At 39.9% G+C, this 19,790-nt stretch overlaps 1 protein-coding gene across 4 annotated transcripts in view; it reads right to left on the reverse strand.

Annotated features, from left to right (window-relative positions):
* Nucleotides 1–424: 424 nt before the first annotated feature.
* The window catches only part of LOC129775497 (dipeptidase 1), a 509,186-nt gene continuing 489,820 nt past the window's right edge, over nucleotides 425–19,790 (reverse strand). For all 4 annotated transcript variants that reach the window (XM_055780305.1, XM_055780304.1, XM_055780303.1 and 1 more), the window contains 4 exons: nucleotides 12,963–13,047; nucleotides 1,882–1,957; nucleotides 1,574–1,712; nucleotides 425–1,288 (listed from right to left, as the gene is read on the reverse strand). In XM_055780305.1, coding sequence (XP_055636280.1) covers nucleotides 1,181–1,288; nucleotides 1,574–1,712; nucleotides 1,882–1,957; nucleotides 12,963–13,047 — 408 coding nt within the window. In that variant the 3' untranslated portion in view covers nucleotides 425–1,180. The remainder of the gene's footprint in view (nucleotides 1,289–1,573; nucleotides 1,713–1,881; nucleotides 1,958–12,962; nucleotides 13,048–19,790) is intronic.

Below are 19,790 nucleotides of genomic sequence, written 5' to 3' on the forward strand. Positions count from 1 at the left end.
AATACCACCACCCTAGCGTTCATCCATCCAGAAAATCTTTGCGAAAGTTATTTTAATTAGCTTGCAAGCATCGGTCGTTACTCTCGCTACTTACCCGGCTTTAGCGTCGATCTGGTTCATACCTCATTTGACTGCGTATCTAATAATGGGTAGCTTGATTTATGATTTATCGTGTGCCAGTAATTATGATTTATCGCGAGGACTTTCCGCGCCACTCGACTTCGGATAGCGCTCTGTACCGCCATCCAGTGAGAGCGGCTGCTTTTGGTACCGACTCTTCGCCAACTTACCATCATCGAGGTTCGCGACTTGATCGATGTTCGGAATGGAATGGGTAACAATGAATCTTTTCGGATAAATTATTCGCAACCCTCTCTCTCTCTCTCTCGACAGTTGGGGGTGAAATGAAACATCGAATGACTGTTTGCGTCGCATCTGTTTTATTGTATGTAACAGTTTCAGTAATTTCTACACAGTTATTATTTGATTAACTTTCATTGGTTTCATTTTTGTTCAGTTTTTTTTTACATTAGCCTAAAAATTTCTCGTTTAGAATTTTATTTCGTTCCTCGAAGTTACGCTTATTTACGCTCGATGCAATCGGCCCTCACACGCGCTCTGTTCAGCAGCGAGGACTTCTTCTCACGCCGTTACTGTTTTGTTTTTCGGTGATAGATCTGCTTTGCTTTGTTTGTTCTATCTTAGAAAAATATACGTAAATTTGGTTGTTTTTGGAAAATTCGGTAGTGAGTTCATGATGATTTATTTCGCGTTGGATTTAAACTTTATTTTACTAGTTTGCCCTTGTGTGTATGTATTTTGTTAGTGACTCCAGTCGAGTTAGTTTATGATATGCGAACACACCTCGTCTCATCTATGGATGCAAACAGGAGAACCGAACTCTGTTTCATTGATTGTTCCTATCTCTCGTATTCTCGGTGCCAATGTTTGGTGAAATATTTTTTTTATTATTTTGTATGTTCGGGTGATTTTATGCTAGTATTGTTAGTATTTTGTGTACAAATTGAGTGCTAATTTGTTTGCCGGTGTAATTCTCGTTTATGTTCTCTTTGCCATACAATCTTTCACACGCTTTCACTCTTTCAACAATTGATACTCTTCGAACGGGGGTCTGATTGGTTCACGGGAATAACTAGCTTACGGGGAGGTTCCTTTTGCGTCACGTCCGCGGGCCAGAGTAGCGACAGTAGGATCTCCCGAGAATGTCCTCCGGTGGGATCGGTTGATCGATTGGTAGCATGCCCTGAGCATCCAGCTGGTCGCGTACCTGGGAATTAATACATATTCAGAACAGTCTAAATTGTCATTTATAACTTCCGAACAATGCGGAAAAACGAAATTCGGATACCGAAGCGAAAATTCACCTACATTCAACAGGTTGTTTAGTGGAGACGTTTCGTGACAATTTCAAAACCAATCGACCAATCGAAACCGAATCCATTAATACCGTTAATTGGGAATAAATTCTGACGACGACCCGACGGAAACTCAACTTTGGCTTAATTGAAATGAAGAGCACCGGAAACAAAATCCGTTTCACGGCCACACTCACCTGTTCTACTTGTTTGAAAACTCTAATTAAATTCCTCCCCGCCAGTTTGGCGATATCCTCTTCGGTCCACTTTTCCGACAGCAACAGTTCGGCAAATAGATACGGATACCGTGAGACGTCCTCCAGCCCTTGCGGCACCCTGTAGATGAAGCCGAGCGGTTGTTTCCAATTTATTGGTTCGGCAGTCACGCCGAAAGGTATGGACGAGGGGAGAAATGAAGTGAAAAATAGACGATTGTAGTATTTTTTTTAGAATATTGAATGCATTAAAGTTTTGTTTTTCTTATTTTTGTCAAAAATATACTCACAGATTAACGCCATCGTAGCCGGCACCTATGCCGACGTGGTCCACTCCGGCCACATCCCGGATATGATTTATGTGCGCTGGGTCGTATCGAGGAATTACCACAGAAAAATGAGTTTCCATCCATGGAGGAAATTCGCCGAACATGTCCGAATTGCCCCCGGGTGTCAAAAGGTTGATGATGAGTTACGAGAGTTGATCCAACGGAGCACCGTCGGGCCCACGTGTAATGACCGCAACACACCGTCGACAACGATGACGAATCGCAGAAAAAAGGTGAAACATGTAATTTAATTAAAAATTGAGTCCTTAATTAAAACAATTTGTTAATACAAATGGGTGAGCGGTGTGGGAGCGATTCTGGCCGCCCGAGGAGGACAGAATAATAGGCTTTGATCGTTGACGTTGTGGTTTCGGTGGGAAGGAAATTGGCGAGGAAATCATCAGTTCCACCGCAACCGTTGAGACGACCAAATGAATCATTGGTCAGAGAACGAGAAACGGAAGTGCTAATTAAAAGTTTCTCCCTATTCTCTGGTGGCGCTGGTGGTAGGTAACAATCCCCGTTCTCCTTTGTTGGTCTTATGAAACTCCGGTAATAGCTTCCCCTCCACCACGTCACTCTCAGGCGGACACAATTTGATGAACTTTTATCCCCCGGTAGCGATTAACTTTTGCGAAGTCAGCTGCAGCAGTCTTTCATGTTGTAAGACAGAAAAAATGAGAGCTGGGGTTCCGATGTATTCAAAGTGAATCGGGAGCATCGCAGTTAATCCATTAAATCACTTAGTCAACAAAGGATTTATCGTCCATTCCGCTTTTCATCGAACGGTATTTTTTTCTTTTAGAAAGGCGTCTGTGGATGGGGTACTTTAAGCTTTGCAGCATCCCAGTTTAACGACGTTGCCGTGTGAACCGCTGTAACTCTGAGTTTAATTGCAAAGTCATGAGATCAATCTTGATGGCGCTACTCTTTCCTCTGTCGCGAGAGGCTTTCAGAGGAGAGATTCGAGATCCTTTATACCGTTCAGACGAAATGCTTCACGATTTTCCCAACCAAACCCAAGACTGCTTCAGACAAGGAAAGGGATAATCAACGATGGTTCAAATTTCACAGCGCTTCGATGAATGCAAATGCTACATAATAATCCGATAACACGTCAGACAATCTATTCAGCTAACGCAATTGCCGAACTCGGTTGAATTGGAAGAAAGAAAACAGGTGAACATAAATCTTGTAAGAATTTTCAATCTGCAAGATTATTAACCTCCTGTAATTTCGGCAGCGTTCGGTATTCCACATATAGATGTCATACAATTAACTTTGGCATATGTTAACACTTTCGTGATGGATTGGAGTTTTCGATCAACAAAATATCGACTTTATGCTTGAAGAGAAGAATCCAACGAACTTTCCGCAACGGCAACCGATTGAGGATTTTTTTGAGAAACCATTTTTTTTGACGTAAAACTACGTCTTTTTGGAAGGGTGCCAAATCAGAAAATTGGTCACGTTTTTGTGAAAAAAAGTTAACGTTAATAACTATTTTCACAACTATTCAAATTCAAATGGAATCGGAAATTCTCTAATATTCGTTTGATATAGGGTAAATGATCTTGGTTTCTCCAATTTAGGGTGTTTTTACGCAACTAGTAAATGCAAATCGATTTTTCTTCATGAAGATCACACATAATCGATACGAGTTTGGGTTTGCTGAAAAGCCCCAAATCTCTAGTTGCTAGTACTACCATAAGGTGTTGGGATTATTCAATTTTTTATGCTTTTTAACGATTTTCCTCAAAGAGAAATTATGATCATGGTTTGACCACCTCTGATCATAGATTGTCCAAAAAATGATCATGGTTTATCCAGTTTTAGAAATCACCATTTATTAATAAAAAAATTCGAATTTTCAATCAGATGTTGCATTTATCATTGCATGAGTTTACTGCCATGATATTAATCCATTCATAATTTAGTCTTTCTTCAGAATATTGCCTTTTCTTGGGCATTTCAAAAGTGTTCTCCTCAACACACTCAACACAGAGAGACTATATTTCTGCCATGCACTAAGCACACAATAAACAAACTGCAGCGCGCCAAGCGGTTGCCATAGAAGTCATGTGGAGAAAACAACATTAATTAATTGGACTACTAGCGGCCCGGTCTCTTATTTTTATAAGCTTCTCGCATAGTCATTGGAATAGCTTCACTTTATATCGATTCTCGTAATTTTGTTTGTTTTTACCTCCAAATGTCACTATGTCTCTTTTCTTCAACCCTTTCTCCAATGTTTGCTCTTTTAGTTGTTTTTTTTTCGCCTACGATTTTAAACTGAGTTTCTAACATAGCAAATCTTGCTGCAGACTCTATTGCGATCCTTATCTGCTATAGGTTATTTCAACGGTTTTCACCGGTAGCATCAATTTCAAGCTGAAGTAATTCATGTATTTAAAACTGAAATATCTTCATCTTAAACGTAGTAACAAATTTGGTATGCTTTCGCTACAAAAAAGTACAAAGAATCATAACCGCCTTTATTCACCGCCTTTAATAATAATTCAAGAATAATTCACAATTGTCTTCTGATTGATATATCATTTGTCTTGTTTCGTGTTATTTGTCTTGTTTCGTGTTCTGCAACTCGCAACGCAGCAACGCAATTGCAAGAGATTCTGATATAATAAATATAATTTTTGGCATTTTCGTTTTAAGGAAAAGTCTCATTCATGATACTAACTGTCTCTTTGGTCTCAATACCTCGAAAACGACAAAAAACCTGAGTTTTTCAATGATTTCGCCAAAGTTGCCTAAGACATTTGGAGTTCTGTTCAGTATAAAGCAGAAGCGTTTGAAAATTTTCATGCAAAGTACTGGTAGTAAGGGAACTGAATTGGAATAACATGCAAATATACGTTCCAACCATTTCTGGTCGGATTTTTAAATACACTAGAGTACAGTAGACTTTCAATATGAACGTAGGTAGGTTTAGCAAGTTTTTACACACCCAGAAAAATATTTGGTAAAAGAAGTTACCAAATATTTGGTAATGCAAATTTTAGTGGAATGCACATATTGTATATTGTCTGTATATATCACCAACCGTATGAAAAATGAATGTCAGATGCAATACACATCCCTACCAACGATTGGTACATTTTACTACTTGGTGTTGGTGACTTCGGCGATTGTCATTCCTGGCAATCGCGAAGAAAATATATATCTGTCACTGTTTCAAATTTCACCGAGCAGCATTACATAAATTTTATTTTGAGAAGAAATCTGTGACGCTGACAAATGGTGTGATATCAGCCACGACAAATGGAAGCTGCCCAGGAAAGGCTGTTAAGTTAAATAAGAAAAAGAAAAACAAGATGCATAATGACAAAAGTGCTAAGGTGGACCGAGGATCAATTGAAAGTACGATAAAAAGCGCTGTGTTTTGTTCGTCCGCTGGAACCAATGAATCGACGGTAATGTAATATCCGGCTATTTGTAGGTGGCCAAATCCCCAGCCAGGATATGCTGATGAACTTAAGAGCAACTAGAGTTGAGTTCGCTCAAGCCAGCGAAAACACCAGAGGAGGCACTCAATAAAGCTTTCAAGTTCTGAAATATACAGTCGGTGCCTAAGGCACGGATGAATAGAACCGATAGAGGCAGACAAATCCATGTTTAGATTCGATTATCAGCCGACCTTCTTGAAGTGAGCACTTGAACCATATGGTTGGTGCTCGGAATGCCACTGTGGAGTAAGAGTAGTCAAGTTCGGTCGGCTGATAGGATTCATTTCGGCTATTCCTGGCACTCTCAATGCAAAATCAGAAGGGTAAAACTTACTGGGATCATTCAAGCGGTCTATGCGACAGGTGCTGCCAAAACCGGTCGCTTCTCGTCGCCGCTGGAATAGGTCTCTGAACCCGAAGAAGCTGGTTGAGGTAAATTCGGTTTGGCTTGAGAGATTTTTCGCAGATTAGCTCATGGATCAAATGGCTGCCGGTAGAATTTTCTCATTTCTTACGGAACATGACGATGCAGAGAACAATCAGACTGCAAAAACTGTCGGATGATACGAAAACGCCTGGTTTCCGCGAAATACCGGAAGCGGATTTGAAAGAAACCTATCTATGCTGAAGAACAAGTTCCCTCACTGGTTCTTGCCTCAGGATGGTATCATCGATTACTTCGTGGGGGAGTAGCGATTTTTTCCATTAAGTGTTATAACCAATGGCAACGATGGCCGATCATGGCCGTACTAATCAAAGTGATTCAACCCATGTGTCAGACATGCTAGTCCCCCACTGCGGGTTTTGCAATGGTAGCATCCCTGTGGAGTGTTCGAGTATTTTGGTTATTGTTTAAGGTATGTTTGAAGATGTATTTTCGATTTTTTTGATTGCATGAATAATGATTATTACGCTGTTGACAGTTTGATGATTTGAAATCGGTACCTTGCTGGTGATATCGGTTCTGAAGCAACGGGATGTCTCAGAACGAATTCCAATAAATATTTTGAAACTTTATGACAATTCCTAAAACTTTACATAGGGGTTTTTTAAAATTCGAAAAATTGTCAAAACGATGGTCGTTTTTGTTAAAAATGAATCATTTTTTATGGAAAATCGCTGTTTAGAAGCTCATAAAAATTGAATAAATGAGATGTTGAAAAATGTTGAAAACACGTTCAAAAATTCGTACAGCAATACTATATCCCTTGAGGTGATTTTATACTTTTGGCTGTATTTTTCCAACGAAATCAAATATCGAAAAATCCTAGGACCTAGACCATCATTCCTAAAAGCATAAGCTTTCGAAAAATGCAAAAAAAAAATTCGATTTTTTCGATTTTCCAGACCGGGGTCCCCCTTAAGTGCGCTACACATACACATCACCGTTACCGTCCCGTCAACTATTCTCTTGGAATTGTTTTGATGACGTCAAAGTTGCCGGTGATGTTGTATTTGAATGCTACCATACTATTTCTATGGGATAATATTTGACAGTTCATTCCTTTACATTGACTTCATGGTGACGGGACGTCACACATAGTAGCGCACTTTATAAATTCGTCAATGGAAGATATACAAATGATTTAAAAGTTCACCTCTCTGAATTTGAGACAAGAATTCATTACAGCAGCGGATAGTGCACGGTGATTTAGCCGATTACCTACGTGCCAATCACCGATAGTGGAACAGTTACTTTTCATTGCTCAGCCACACCATCGTCGACGATTGTCTTCAAAAACACCGCTTCGGCGATGGGAGAGTGGCAGATGTTTCCTGTGGGGTCTCATTAAAGAAACAATGTTTAAAAAGAGACTTTAAATTTTGATATAACAAATACATTGGTGTCAACAGCAACCAATTAATACTGAGTAACTGACTGGTATTCCTGGTTTGTGAACCTCCTATCTTCCTGGCTACTAACACAATCAAAGTTCAACACAACCAAAACCCGTGAATCTTCCCACCTTCTATTTTTCATCTCGATTATGAGGGTATAAAGAAATCGGTTCAAGATACATAAAATCATATCATATTAAAATGTTTTTTTTATGATTTTTCTACACAGCCCATATTTATATTTTCCATCAAACTTTCTTTAGAAATCCTATTCAATTTGAACGAGAAAAGTGTTACCCGTATCTGGGTGATGGGCGACGAAAGTGCTGATTGGTCTAGCCAAGAAATTTAAGAAGAATCTATTTTTTTTTCTTCATATTTCTGAAGTTTAGACATTCAAGAATATACCCTAGATAGGATTTAAGTGATGCGGTAACTAATCTACTACGGTCCTGACGACTAGTTTTTTCAAGCTGGCGCAAACGATATTCCACTGAACTGATTTCTTCCAAATTTGATATGAATATACACTGCGTTTCACAACAATAGAACCACTCATTTTTCCTGAGTTTCAGAGATATGTAAGAAGTCGGTTGAATTGAAGTATATAGTGTAGGATATAATAACTATCTTCACTTATAAGACTGGCCATTTGAACTTTATTGTTGTGTCCAGGCGCGAAATATTCAAAAAACTAAAAATCCAGTGTTTCTCAACCATAGAACCAGATGGAAAAACTCTCACTCCTTTACAAAATTAATGTTAATTTCATATGAATTACAATATGTTTCTAATTCGTACATCATCTTTAGTTCTCAATCAGTTCAAATAACTCATTCTGGTGGTTTCGACCAAGTTGTGCCATGTTGTAGTGTGTATCTCGGTCTACACAGAGGATACTACTCGTTTAAGCTCTTCAAATCACTCATACTGCTTGTAAGCTGCAACTACTATTCGTACCAATACTGCTCATAAGTTCATGACATAGTTTTGATCTGGTAAACAAGCTGACCAGTTCAGAATTTGAAGCCCCTATTCATTAAACCATGCCATGAGTTTCCGGATTTTATGAATTGATGCCAAATTACCCAATTATCACGGTGTTTTTGATGCAAAAATAGCAGTAAATGATTCTGAAGTACTGCGTTGCACTTTTGACTGTTCATTCGTGTTAATAAAAGCTATCTGAGCCAGGTCTTTTTGAAAATAGTCTCCTCAAACCATCAAATTGCCGCCTGCAAAATTACGAGTATAAAAATAACATGACACGTTCCGTAACTCCTTCCAGTATGAAAAAATTCTACTCAAGTTGAATTTATTTTCATCTGAGAAGTTCGCCTGAAATAGTAAAGCCCATGGGTTAAGCTTCCACATTAGGAGATACGATTTTCATCGTTTGGGAAGAATTTTCTCAAAAAGGCATGGTTTAGATAACTCACCGTCAAAACGAATGAACAGTCAGAAGTGCAGCGCAGTACTTCAGAATTATTTACTGCTGTGTTTGCATTTAAACAATGTAATAATTCGGTAATTTGGCATCAATTTATAAAATCCGGTAGGTCATGGCATAGTTTAATGAATAGGGGCTTCAGATTTTGGGCCGGTCAGCTTGTTTACCGAATCAAAGACCTGCTAAAAACTTATGAGGAGTATTCGTACGAATAGTAGATGCAGTTTACAAGCAGTATGAGTGATTTGAAGAGCTTAAACGAGCAGTATCCTCTGCGTAGAACGAGATACACACTACAACACAGCACAGCTTGGACAAAACAAACCCGAATGGGTTATTTGAACTGATTGAGAACTAAAGATGATCTACGAATTAGAAACTTATTGTAATTCATGTGAAATTGACATCAATGTTGTAAAGGAGTAAGAGTTTTTCCATCTGGTTCTATAGTTATGAAACACTGGAATTTTAGTTTTTTGAATATCTCGCGCCTGAACACAACAATAAAGTTCAAATGGTCAGTCTTATAAATGAAGATAGTTATTATATCCTACACTATATATTTCAATTCAACCGACTTCTTACATATCTTTGAAAACTCAGGAAAAATGAGTGGTTCTATTTTTGTGAAACGCAGTGTTTTTTTTTGCACCATGACACACATTTTTTTTAACCTCCTCACTTCTCCTTCCCACTAATCATTCATTGAATATTTCTTTCCGTTCAACTCTTGTTGTATTGTTACAAACAACTAAAAAAATAACGAAATAATGGATAGTAAAAATATTCTTTGTTTTATTTGTTCAGAACTCTAAAAAACGTCCGAAATTCTTGCCTTTACACTAGAATACTCCCTTAAAACCTTTGATGCTTGCAAAGTAACCCATTAATTCTTGAATACTGAATTCGATGGGTAAGTCGGGACCAAATAAAAACAGGTTTTATAAAAAAAAAATGTTTTTTTAAAAACCAATTCCTCGTTGCACAAATCCATACAATGTGCATGTAAGGTGTGAAACAATAAGACAGTGTCTTCTTTACGTACGAACGGTATGTTATGTGCGGTCAACCAATCCAGAGTGGCCTTTTCGTAATGACATGAAGCTAGATCCGATCAGAACACAATATATTCATCTTGATGATGCTTTTTTACAACAGCAACCATTTTTGGCAATCAGTCTTTCGGAGGTGGCTTCGATTTCGAATGTTGTCCAAGCATCCGAAGGACACGCTCTTGGAGAAAAGTCTGCTCCGCGACCTACATCGTAAACTCCGCGATTCGGAGTATCAGAATCAAACATGTTGTGTATTATCAAACGATATTTGGTTGGGGAAAAATAATCCATTATTTTCTCGGTACCTGACTTCAGTATTCAATATCTCGCGTAATATCGATTATACAGTTTCAAGTTTAGGTTCGTTGTAAAGGTGACATTTCAAGCTAAAAAAATCTTTTGCTGTTTTTTTTGGTTACATTTAGTTGTGCAATTTTTTTTTATCCCACTTATTTATTTAAGGCTCATTAGCATTTTTTAGCTGTAAACAGAGCCGAATTTTAATCGTGTACATGTCACATGGTTATCATTTCTATAATTAGCACATTACACAGTTGCCATTCGCCAGTATTCCTTCTATACCATTACATATGGTACATTCACACAGTAGCCATTTAGGCGTAAGACTATTCTTTCTGTTCTTCCATTATCCAGTTGGACCACCGGACAGCGGAGACAGTTGAATGATCATTGTTGAGTTATTTATAGAACAGCAGCCCGATGTATCTTGCAGAGCAGAGCAGTTGTATGGATGAATCGATCTTATTTCGACCGTGGAACGATCTCCATCGCTGATGATTGTTGCGTGGACGTAGCTATTCTGTAACAACACAAAGATGGTCAATGAGGAACCTGAGTTTTGAACTCACGATCGATCGCTTACTAAGCGAACGTGCAACCAATGTGGCTACGGAGACCCCCATTTTTTTTAATTCATAATATTTTTTAAAAATGAAAAGATTTTTTTTAAATTTTGTTCAGTGCAATACACTAAATTTTCTACAAAACAACAAATGACAACAAATGGACCGTTTGAGTCTAGCGATTGACCAGAAATGTCCAGAATTGGCCAACAAAGGAGGCGTTGTGTTAGGTCAGGATAACGCAAGTCCACACAAATCCAGGAGCTTGATCTCGCTACCAAAAACATCATTTTAATTCATACATCATATAGTCCGGACCTGGCACCGAGTAATTACAAGAAATTGGGATCAAGAGAAAATTGTAAAAATCTTTGCAAAAGTTTTTCGTCTATAAGGACCAGGATTTTTGTGAGAGAGGCATTATGAAGCTACCTTTAGGATGGTAACATATTTTACAATAAAACGGTTCATAACAAAGATTTTGAATTTCACCCAGAAATAATGGATTACTTTTTCGCCAACCTAATATTTTCAATGTTAAACTATGCTATTGGTGTTCAATGTGATGAGGCGTTAACTAATCCATTCCTGAACACGAAATATATTCAAATGTGTCATATTCTTTAATATCCACAATATTGCCAGTAGCCGTCTCAGCATATGACTAAAAAATCTAATTATGATATACCGGGTCGTTTCTGAAAAAAAAAACTGGTAGATTGCGAACAAATCAAAATCCACACTTTTCAATTGGATTTAATGTGCTGGCTTTCCACATTCGGTTGTTCATTATAACAAATGGTTTCAACTTTGAAGATGCTGAGTGTTGACCGTGCATTTCTGTTCGAGTAAAACCAACCAATAAGCACCAACTCCATCCCACCCAATTCCACCCCACCTCATTTAGCGAACCAGATCTTACAAATCTCTTCTGGGAAAATTTCCTCCCGGGAACAAACTTGAAACTACGATACAACTTTGATTGTGTTTTGCACGGATTTTGCTCCGCACAGCAGATGGAATCCCCCCCGGGCAGAGCAGCGAATTTGTAGCAGAGTCGGCGCACCGGCCAAAGTTGGTTGTGCAATTAATCTTCGCTCGCACTTTTCAGCTAATTCGAACGCGGGCTTTTCTCGGTGTCGTATCGAAAAACGTATATATTCTCACGAAAAACGGTCGTCACATTTTCCCACTCCCCAACGAAACTCATTCTTTGTTCCATCACTTGTCCGCATCAAGTCGCGACGTCGACTAAACGATGCGAAGGATCGTAATTATAGATCAAACGACATCCAATAATAGATTCGAAACTAGTCGTCTGATTAGCATCCTCTAGGCGCGTTCTCGTGATTGCTCTCGGAAGCGGAACCAAGGTTTCAAAGAAATGAAGAAGCTTCCCAGCAGCGAATTCAATCCAATTAACCCCTTTTTGGTGCGTACTTTCGGGAAGGAAAAGTCCAGTGTGGTTCGCGAGGCAATCATCATATTTGGTTGACGTTTTCTGTTGAGTTTGTCCTATGGTTTTTTATAGTCTCTATGAGTCGCCACCGTTCAAGCTGGTGAGGCAGACTCCGTCGGAATAATCGGAAGGAATTTGATTGAATGAAAAATAATTATCGTGCCGCGATGAGGGAGTTTGAGATGTTTTTTACGATCACAGCAACGAAGAGAAGCAATGCGTGACAACAATTTTCATTATTTAATAACCTTTGGGAATCTTCTGCTAACTATCTCAATGCTTTTTTCAATATATGTATAACTGGAAGCTTCTACAGCAGCTCTAAATTGAATCCTCTAGACATTGTCAGAAGAAGACGCACAAGCAAAGACATTCCACTCCGACAAGATTGCTACACAATATTAAATTCCATCGACTTGTTCAACTTTAATGAAAAAGAAACAGGGAAGAGCGGGCGATCCCACAATAGCATTATAACAATCAGCGGTAAAGGACATGGCGGCACTTCCTTTATGTGATTTTTAGACCAAAATCTAAGCATATGGGCTCGGTTTAATTGGCCGAAAATCATAAATTCATCCGCCGTGATCGTCAGCCAGCCGGAAGGATTTTACTTTCATCCATCCGGGCAGCGAATATTACTTCCGTCGTTGTAGGCAACTTGTGTAACAGGAATAACTGCACCATTGAATTTTTAACATCCGCACCCGGCAGTGCTAGCCAAAAGCAACTTTGGTACACCAGATTTGATCGGCCGACCAGCCTGCTGCCGGTCAAACGAACCTTCTTTCAACTTCTAGACAAACTTCTGTTCATTCTCCCGCAGCATCGGATGAAACCCCATCAGAAAAATGGGATCGGTAATTGCGGGGGAGGGACTCTTCAAGAAAATTTAATATAAATTAAACTCACCGACAACATCCTTGAGGGTTGCCTTCTCGCCGCAGCTAACGAAATGTGGATAGAATGCAACCATCACCAGTCCACCGTTGGCAGACTTCAGTTCGGGACGAACGGTCAGTGTGGTTGCAGATGTGGTTTTGACCGGGTCCAGAGCCATTCGGGCGGTAGTCAGTCACATGTGGTCGAGCCGTTGTCCACGCGGAGAAGACATTGTTGATTCAGCCCGGCAGTGTTCATGGTGAGATGTTTGTACGCACGGTGAGGAGAAATGAGAGGAGAGAGAGAGAAAACATCGCATTAATTCCGACAACAGCTTCCGACAGTATCCGCCCCCGAGGTAACAGGTTCGGCCTTTTGGCAGGGGACAGATCACAACTCAGGGGGGCAGGAAACACAAAAAAGGCAATTTTAATTAATTTCTTGTTTTTATTTAATTATTCTGGTTCGTTTCGCTGGTGAAGGCAGATGGTGACGACGATGATAACGATAAGAATATAGAACTTCATCAAATTATGCTAATTCGAGGTCCGGGAATGGACAAAAAATTAAAAAACGATGAACCATATTGCAGTCAATCTTCGGAATAATAATGATAGAGTACTTGCTTGCTGAGATATATATATATATATATATTGCGGCTTTAGAAATAAGGTGTTCTGCCTTTTACATTACATTTTACTGGGATGGCAATTCGTAAACATTGTAGTGCATAGCATCATGCTACATTTTTTCATGTTCATGAAACCTGCCACAAGAAAGTTGATTTCTTTTTTCTAGTTGTGTCAGAATATGTAGGGGCTTCGCAAGCAAAATTAAAAAGAATACCCTCAACTTCCTTTTCATTCTTTATGTTTTATTCGATACTCACGGCAAATCAGCGCGTGGAAGATTGACCATTGCTAGGCGTTTTCTCTCTTTGACGAATATCAACCAGCTCACGGTGTATCTGGTGGAATTACCTAATTTACAAAATAGCATCGCGCTGAAACTCTTCATTCAAATTCTTATGGTGTTTATTTCAAAATGACAGTGGGGTGGGGGGAACACGTAAAGATTAAGTCAGGTTAAGAAGAAGCAGGTATCTATGAAAATTTATGTTTTCCAAAAGTTAAACGCCAAAACCTTTTTGTAGTTTAATACATTTTTCCCGAATTATTCCGTCAAATGTTTCACAACACATGGTTTTTTACAGGAATAAAAACAGACCAATGAGATTTTTTTTTGTAAAGGGTGTGTCACATCAAATTGCATCACGGAAAAAACGCTGTAGAAATTCGCCCAGTAGATCGATCCTTTTGAAAATTTTAGACAGTAAAATAAAAACTATTAAACAACTTTTGGCATTTTCTTTTTATTCATACTTCGAGCCCAAGCCCGTATGCTCGCACCTTCCTCTTTACCCCGTCCATAAGGTTCTGTACAACGTCAGGTTGTAGTTTTTTTTTTTAACAGAAATCCATTTTCTCTTGAAGTCCGCCTCCGATTTGACAACTTTTGGGTTCTTCCGGAGGGCCTGCTTTATAATCGCCCAATATTTCTCTATTGGGCGAAGCTCCGGCGCGTTGGGCGGGTTCATTTCCTTTGGCACGAAGGTGACCCCGTTGGCTTCGTACCACTCCAACACGTCCTTTGAATAGTGGCACGAAGCGAGATCCGGCCAGAAGATGGTCGGGCCCTCGTGCTGCTTCAATAGTGGTAGTAAGCGCTTCTGTAGGCACTCCTTAAGGTAAACCTGCCCGTTTACCGTGCCGGTCATCACGAAGGGGGCGCTCCGCTTTCCGCAAGAGCAGATCGCTTGCCACACCATGTACTTTTTGGCAAACTTGGACAGTTTCTGCATGCGAATCTCCTCCGGAACGCTGAATTTGTCCTCTGCGGAGAAGAACAACAGGCCCGGCAGCTGACGAAAGTCCGCTTTGACGTAGGTTTCGTCGTCCATTACCAGACAATGCGGCTTCGTCAGCATTTCGGTGTACAGCTTCCGGGCTCGCGTCTTCCCCACCATGTTTTGCCTTTCGTTTTCGATTAGATAAATCGGCCAGTTCAAACCTTTGTAGGGGTATGAGGTGGGTCATCATCATCATCTTTCGTCGCGGTTAGGAGCCTTCTGAACCTTGTATGTACGCAGGCCCTCCCGCTGCTTGGTCCGCTGGACGAATGAACTTGACAAATTCAGCTTATTTGCGACATCCCGCACCGAGCTTCTCGGATCACGTCTAAACTGCTTAACTACGCGCTTGTGATCTTTTTCACTGACGGAGCATCCATTTTTGCCGTTCTTCACCTTCCGGTCGATGGTTAGGTTCTCGAAGTATCGTTTTAGTACTCTGCTGACCCCGGATTGGACGATTCCCAGCATCTTACCGATGTCCCGATGTGACAACTCCGGATTCTCGAAATGAGTGCACAGGATTAATCCACGACGCTCTTTTTCGATCGACGACATTTTTCCAAATTTACGAAAAATTGACAGTGAAGCATGGTCAACGTGATCTATACACTCTTATCTGATTATAAGTGAAAGCTGAAGATATAATTCCTAAAAATTAAATTTCTACAGCGTTTTTTTCCGTGATGCAATTTGATGTGACACACCCTTTAGTGTGGGTTAAATGAACATATGGTGGTGGTAAGATGAACAAGAAATGTATATTCTCTCAAATGTATACCGGTAATTTGTAATTTAAAATCTTCCGCTAAACATTCTTCAATTTTCTTTTAAAGTTTAAAGTCAATAATGTCAATTTTTAAGAGCGATCTGTCATTTAGTTTCATTAAGAACAAGTTAACTTTTTTTGTTCGACTATTTTTGATATGGATAATTTTATTGGTCAAAGATATTGTGTAAAATTTTGTGTTACAAACAAAGTTTATTTTGCCGAAACGTTGCTTCGTTGAAAATTTTGCAGAATAAATTTGGTGTCTCTACTACACTGCGTTTCAAAACTATAGAACCACTCCATTTTCAGTACTAAGTAATTAATAGGAGCATTTTCTTTTGAGGTTCCAGAGATATGTAAGAAGTCGGTTGAATTGAAGAACATACAGGATGACAAAAAAGTCCGGTCACACTTTTTTGCGGTCGCCTGTAGCCTACACGTTGCATCTCTCTGGTGCCATCTATATGTCAAATGAAAGGGCTAACTTTGCTGCCCAAAGTGGCAGAATTTCGTTTCTGTGCAGTTTGTTTACATTGAGTTGTGAGCCATGGCAGAGTTAAGAGCAGCTGTTATCGCTGAATATGTGAAAGGGTACAAACCCGGACACATATTCAAACACCTAAAACCGCTCGGAATCAACCGGAAATTCGTGTACCGGACCATAAATCGGTACCTAGAGACCGGAGGCACCGAGGACAAGGCACGATATGGACGACCAAGGTCTGTGAGAACTCCAAGGCTGAAAAAGATTATACGAGACCGGATTCGCCGGAATCCCGCCCAATCTGCACGGAAGCTGGCCAGGAACCTTAAAATGAACCGAGAATCAATCCGCCTGCTCCTGCGTAAGAATTTAAAACTTACACCGTACAAAAAACAGGTGGTTCATGGGGTTACCAAAGCTACAAAGGACAAGAGGTACCAACGGTCGCGAGAGTTGCTCGGTTGGCGCGCAGATGACGAGATTATTTTTTTGGACGAGAAGCTGTTCGTTTTGGAGCAAACAGTCAATCGCCAAAATGATCAAGTTTGGAGTGTGAGCCTCCAGCAAGCTCTTGCGGACAAACTGAACGTTTCCCGGTTCCAAAATAAGACGTCAGTGATGGTTTGGGGAGCCATTTGCAAGAGAGGTAAACTGCCTCTTATTTTTATCGATAAAGGGGTCAAAATCAACGCAGCGTACCTGGACATGGTTTTGAAGAAAAATGTTCTGCCTCAAGCTGAACTATCGTTTGAAGACGATTACTACTGCTTCCAGCAAGATGGCGCCCCATTCCACACCGCAAAGGTTGTTCAGGCGTGGTGTAAGGAAAACTTGGCCGATTTCATTTCGAAGAATGAATGGCCTCCGTCGTCTCCGGATCTGAATCCACTGGATTATTTCGTGTGGGGATACATGATGTCGAAGCTGAACGACTATAAAAAAACAAATTTGGAGCAATTCAAGCGAGTTATCACGAAAATCTGGGACGAGATGCCGATGGAGCACGTGCGCGCCGCTTGCGACGACTTTCCGAGACGTCTGAAGCTGGTTCGATCAGAGAAAGGTGGTGTGATTCCGAGATATCGTCTGTGAAGTATCTTTATGAACTGAATAAAGCTATGAAAGCCAATTTCAGATTTTCTTCTTATTCTTTGAAATATTGAGATTTTCCTGTGTGACCGGACTTTTTTGTCACTCTGTATATAGTGTAGAATCAGTGGCGTAGTGTAGGGGGGCGCTTGTTTCAATAGCTCAAAACTGCTTCGAAAGCAAACTATTTAAATTATAAAAAAAATATCTACAATTATAAAATCCTTATAAACAGCGATAGCTTCTTGAAATTTCGTTTCGGTCTCGATTGGTCTGCGATTAATGCATGATGCATAATGCGTCGGATAGCCAACCTTTGTTCGTTTCTCTTTCGTTGCCGTGATGAACGGACATGCAAAATCGTTTGCTCGTGAATGCACCCAAGGGGTAAAATATGATTTCGCACACATTTGGGAAGCTAATTAGGTGTTTCCGTGATGGTTTTTTCTATCACGGAAAATGTATTTCGGATGTACGGGGGATTGAATAACGTTGTCTTGAAAATTTGAGTGTCGAAAGATCACAAGCGAAAGAATATTATTTTGTATATATTTGAACCGACCGCAAGACAATTCCAAGGAAAAACAAAATATCCATTCATCCTTTTTTATTGGTTATTTTATTGATTTAGATGCAACATCAAACAAATGATTACTAAGCCAATGGTAGTCCTATGCTAACCTTGCGGTTATATCACAGATAGAACCAATTCCTAGTTGTTTCGTTTTGGGTGGGAAAAGCTGCAAAAGCTGTTCGCATGCTATCGAGCGCTCCAACCATGTCAGGATCAACTGAAGGAGTTCGGGTTTTGTTGAGAAAGCAAAACAAAAAAGCCGGATCCATAGGGTTTGTAGACTTCTCTTTGGAGTTATGAGCACAACCTGGTTTTGCTAAGAATCTACAGTGTGTGACATTTTTAGAACTGTTCAATCTGTTTACTCATTTTTCGCAGTTTCAACTGATCGCTGAGAAATGTTTCCGAGCCACACAGGTGTGCTATTAAAAGATTGTCGCAAACTCAATGGAGTGCTCTTTATTAAGCTGTGAAACCAATTTATGGATTGATCACAGTCACTGGTGTATTGTGCTACTCAAATACTGGATCAAGTGCACGGTCCCTCCTACCAGAATTTTGTGACCTAATACTTCTGTGTTATCTGTACTTCTGATGCATTGTACTACATGAAGAAGATCTAGCGCAGAATATTTGCAAACCAAACTGCAATTTGCGAACCGAACTGATAAAGTCACAGTTTTGGAGATGGGAATTTCATGGATTGGAGGGAATTTTCTCAAAAAGGCCTGGTTTAGATAACTTACCATCAACAAGAATGAACAGTCAGAAGTACTACGAAAAAACTACGAAATAAAGAAAGCTCGATTCTGGAATGGCCGACGACTCTGAGCGACAAGAAGCTCCAAAGGATGCTGAAGAGGAAGATCGAGGGAAAAGTGACTACAAGTGACTGGGAAGTCGATGCAACCGACCAAACAGTGAAAAAGTACCTGGCGAACATGGACATACATGTCAGGATGCGGAAGTCCCGTCCACTGGACTCGGAGCTGTTGAGCGGTTTAATAAGATGGTCAAGTCGATTTTCCCGGCGAACCTATCTCACCCTTTTTGGCAACGACTGGCAGGGCACTTCGTATTTTACTTCTCCCATGAAGGAAGCGAACTCCGCAGTGAAGTTTATTTCACACACCGATTCCCCAAGAAGGTGCTGCTGTGGCTGACAATCAGCGAGAAGGGGATGTCAAAACCACTCTTCTTTAGCTCCGGACTGGCCTCGAACGGGGAAAATTATAGTACGAAGTGCTCGCCGGAAGTTGCGTCGTTCATCAAAAATTACCATAAGGGCGAATACGCGGTGTTCAGGCCGGATCTACCCAAGTCGACGAACCCGCCTAACGTCCCCAGCTGCATCTCATCGAAAATTTTCGGGCAAATCTGAAGCGTAAGATCTACTCTAACAAATTTGTTGCAAAAACTGAGAAGGAATTGATAAATAAAACTAAGAAAGAACGCAAAAATATGCCTACACGTATGTTTTCGTCCGCCATGGCGAATGTTCTGGTGGTCCGGAAGGTCGCTCGCAAGGGCGTAGAATTTTTTTTGCAAGTAAGCTAATATAAATCCCTTCCATGGGAAATTTATCGAACTCAATTATCTGTCTTAGTTTTTTTTATCACCATCCGAAAAAAGTCCATTTTTTTAATACAAACGTTAGTTTGGACTGTAGCGATGACAATGAATCCGAATTTGACGATTTTATTCAGTGTTCCTGTTCCTCAAGATGATTGAAAATGGTAATTGATTGAACATGTAAGCCGTGCAATCAAATTCATGCTTGTAGTAGATTGTAGAGACTATTATGCTGAACAAAACTATATTTTAACGCCATTCCTTCCCCATACCCCTACTCCCTCTAATTTTCATAACAGAATGGCGAATGGTACATACTTTGACTTATAACTGTTAATTTATTGAAAAATATTTTAAAATTGTTCTGTCATAGTGAACCAAGTGTTAACGAATTGGTTCATTGGTTTAGTCAGAAAGTACCATGTATAAGAAGCCAAATAAATCTGTTTTGTGTCAAG

Source organism: Toxorhynchites rutilus, chromosome 3 (assembly GCF_029784135.1).
Source record: "Toxorhynchites rutilus septentrionalis strain SRP chromosome 3, ASM2978413v1, whole genome shotgun sequence".
NCBI classification, from domain to species: domain Eukaryota; kingdom Metazoa; phylum Arthropoda; class Insecta; order Diptera; family Culicidae; genus Toxorhynchites; species Toxorhynchites rutilus.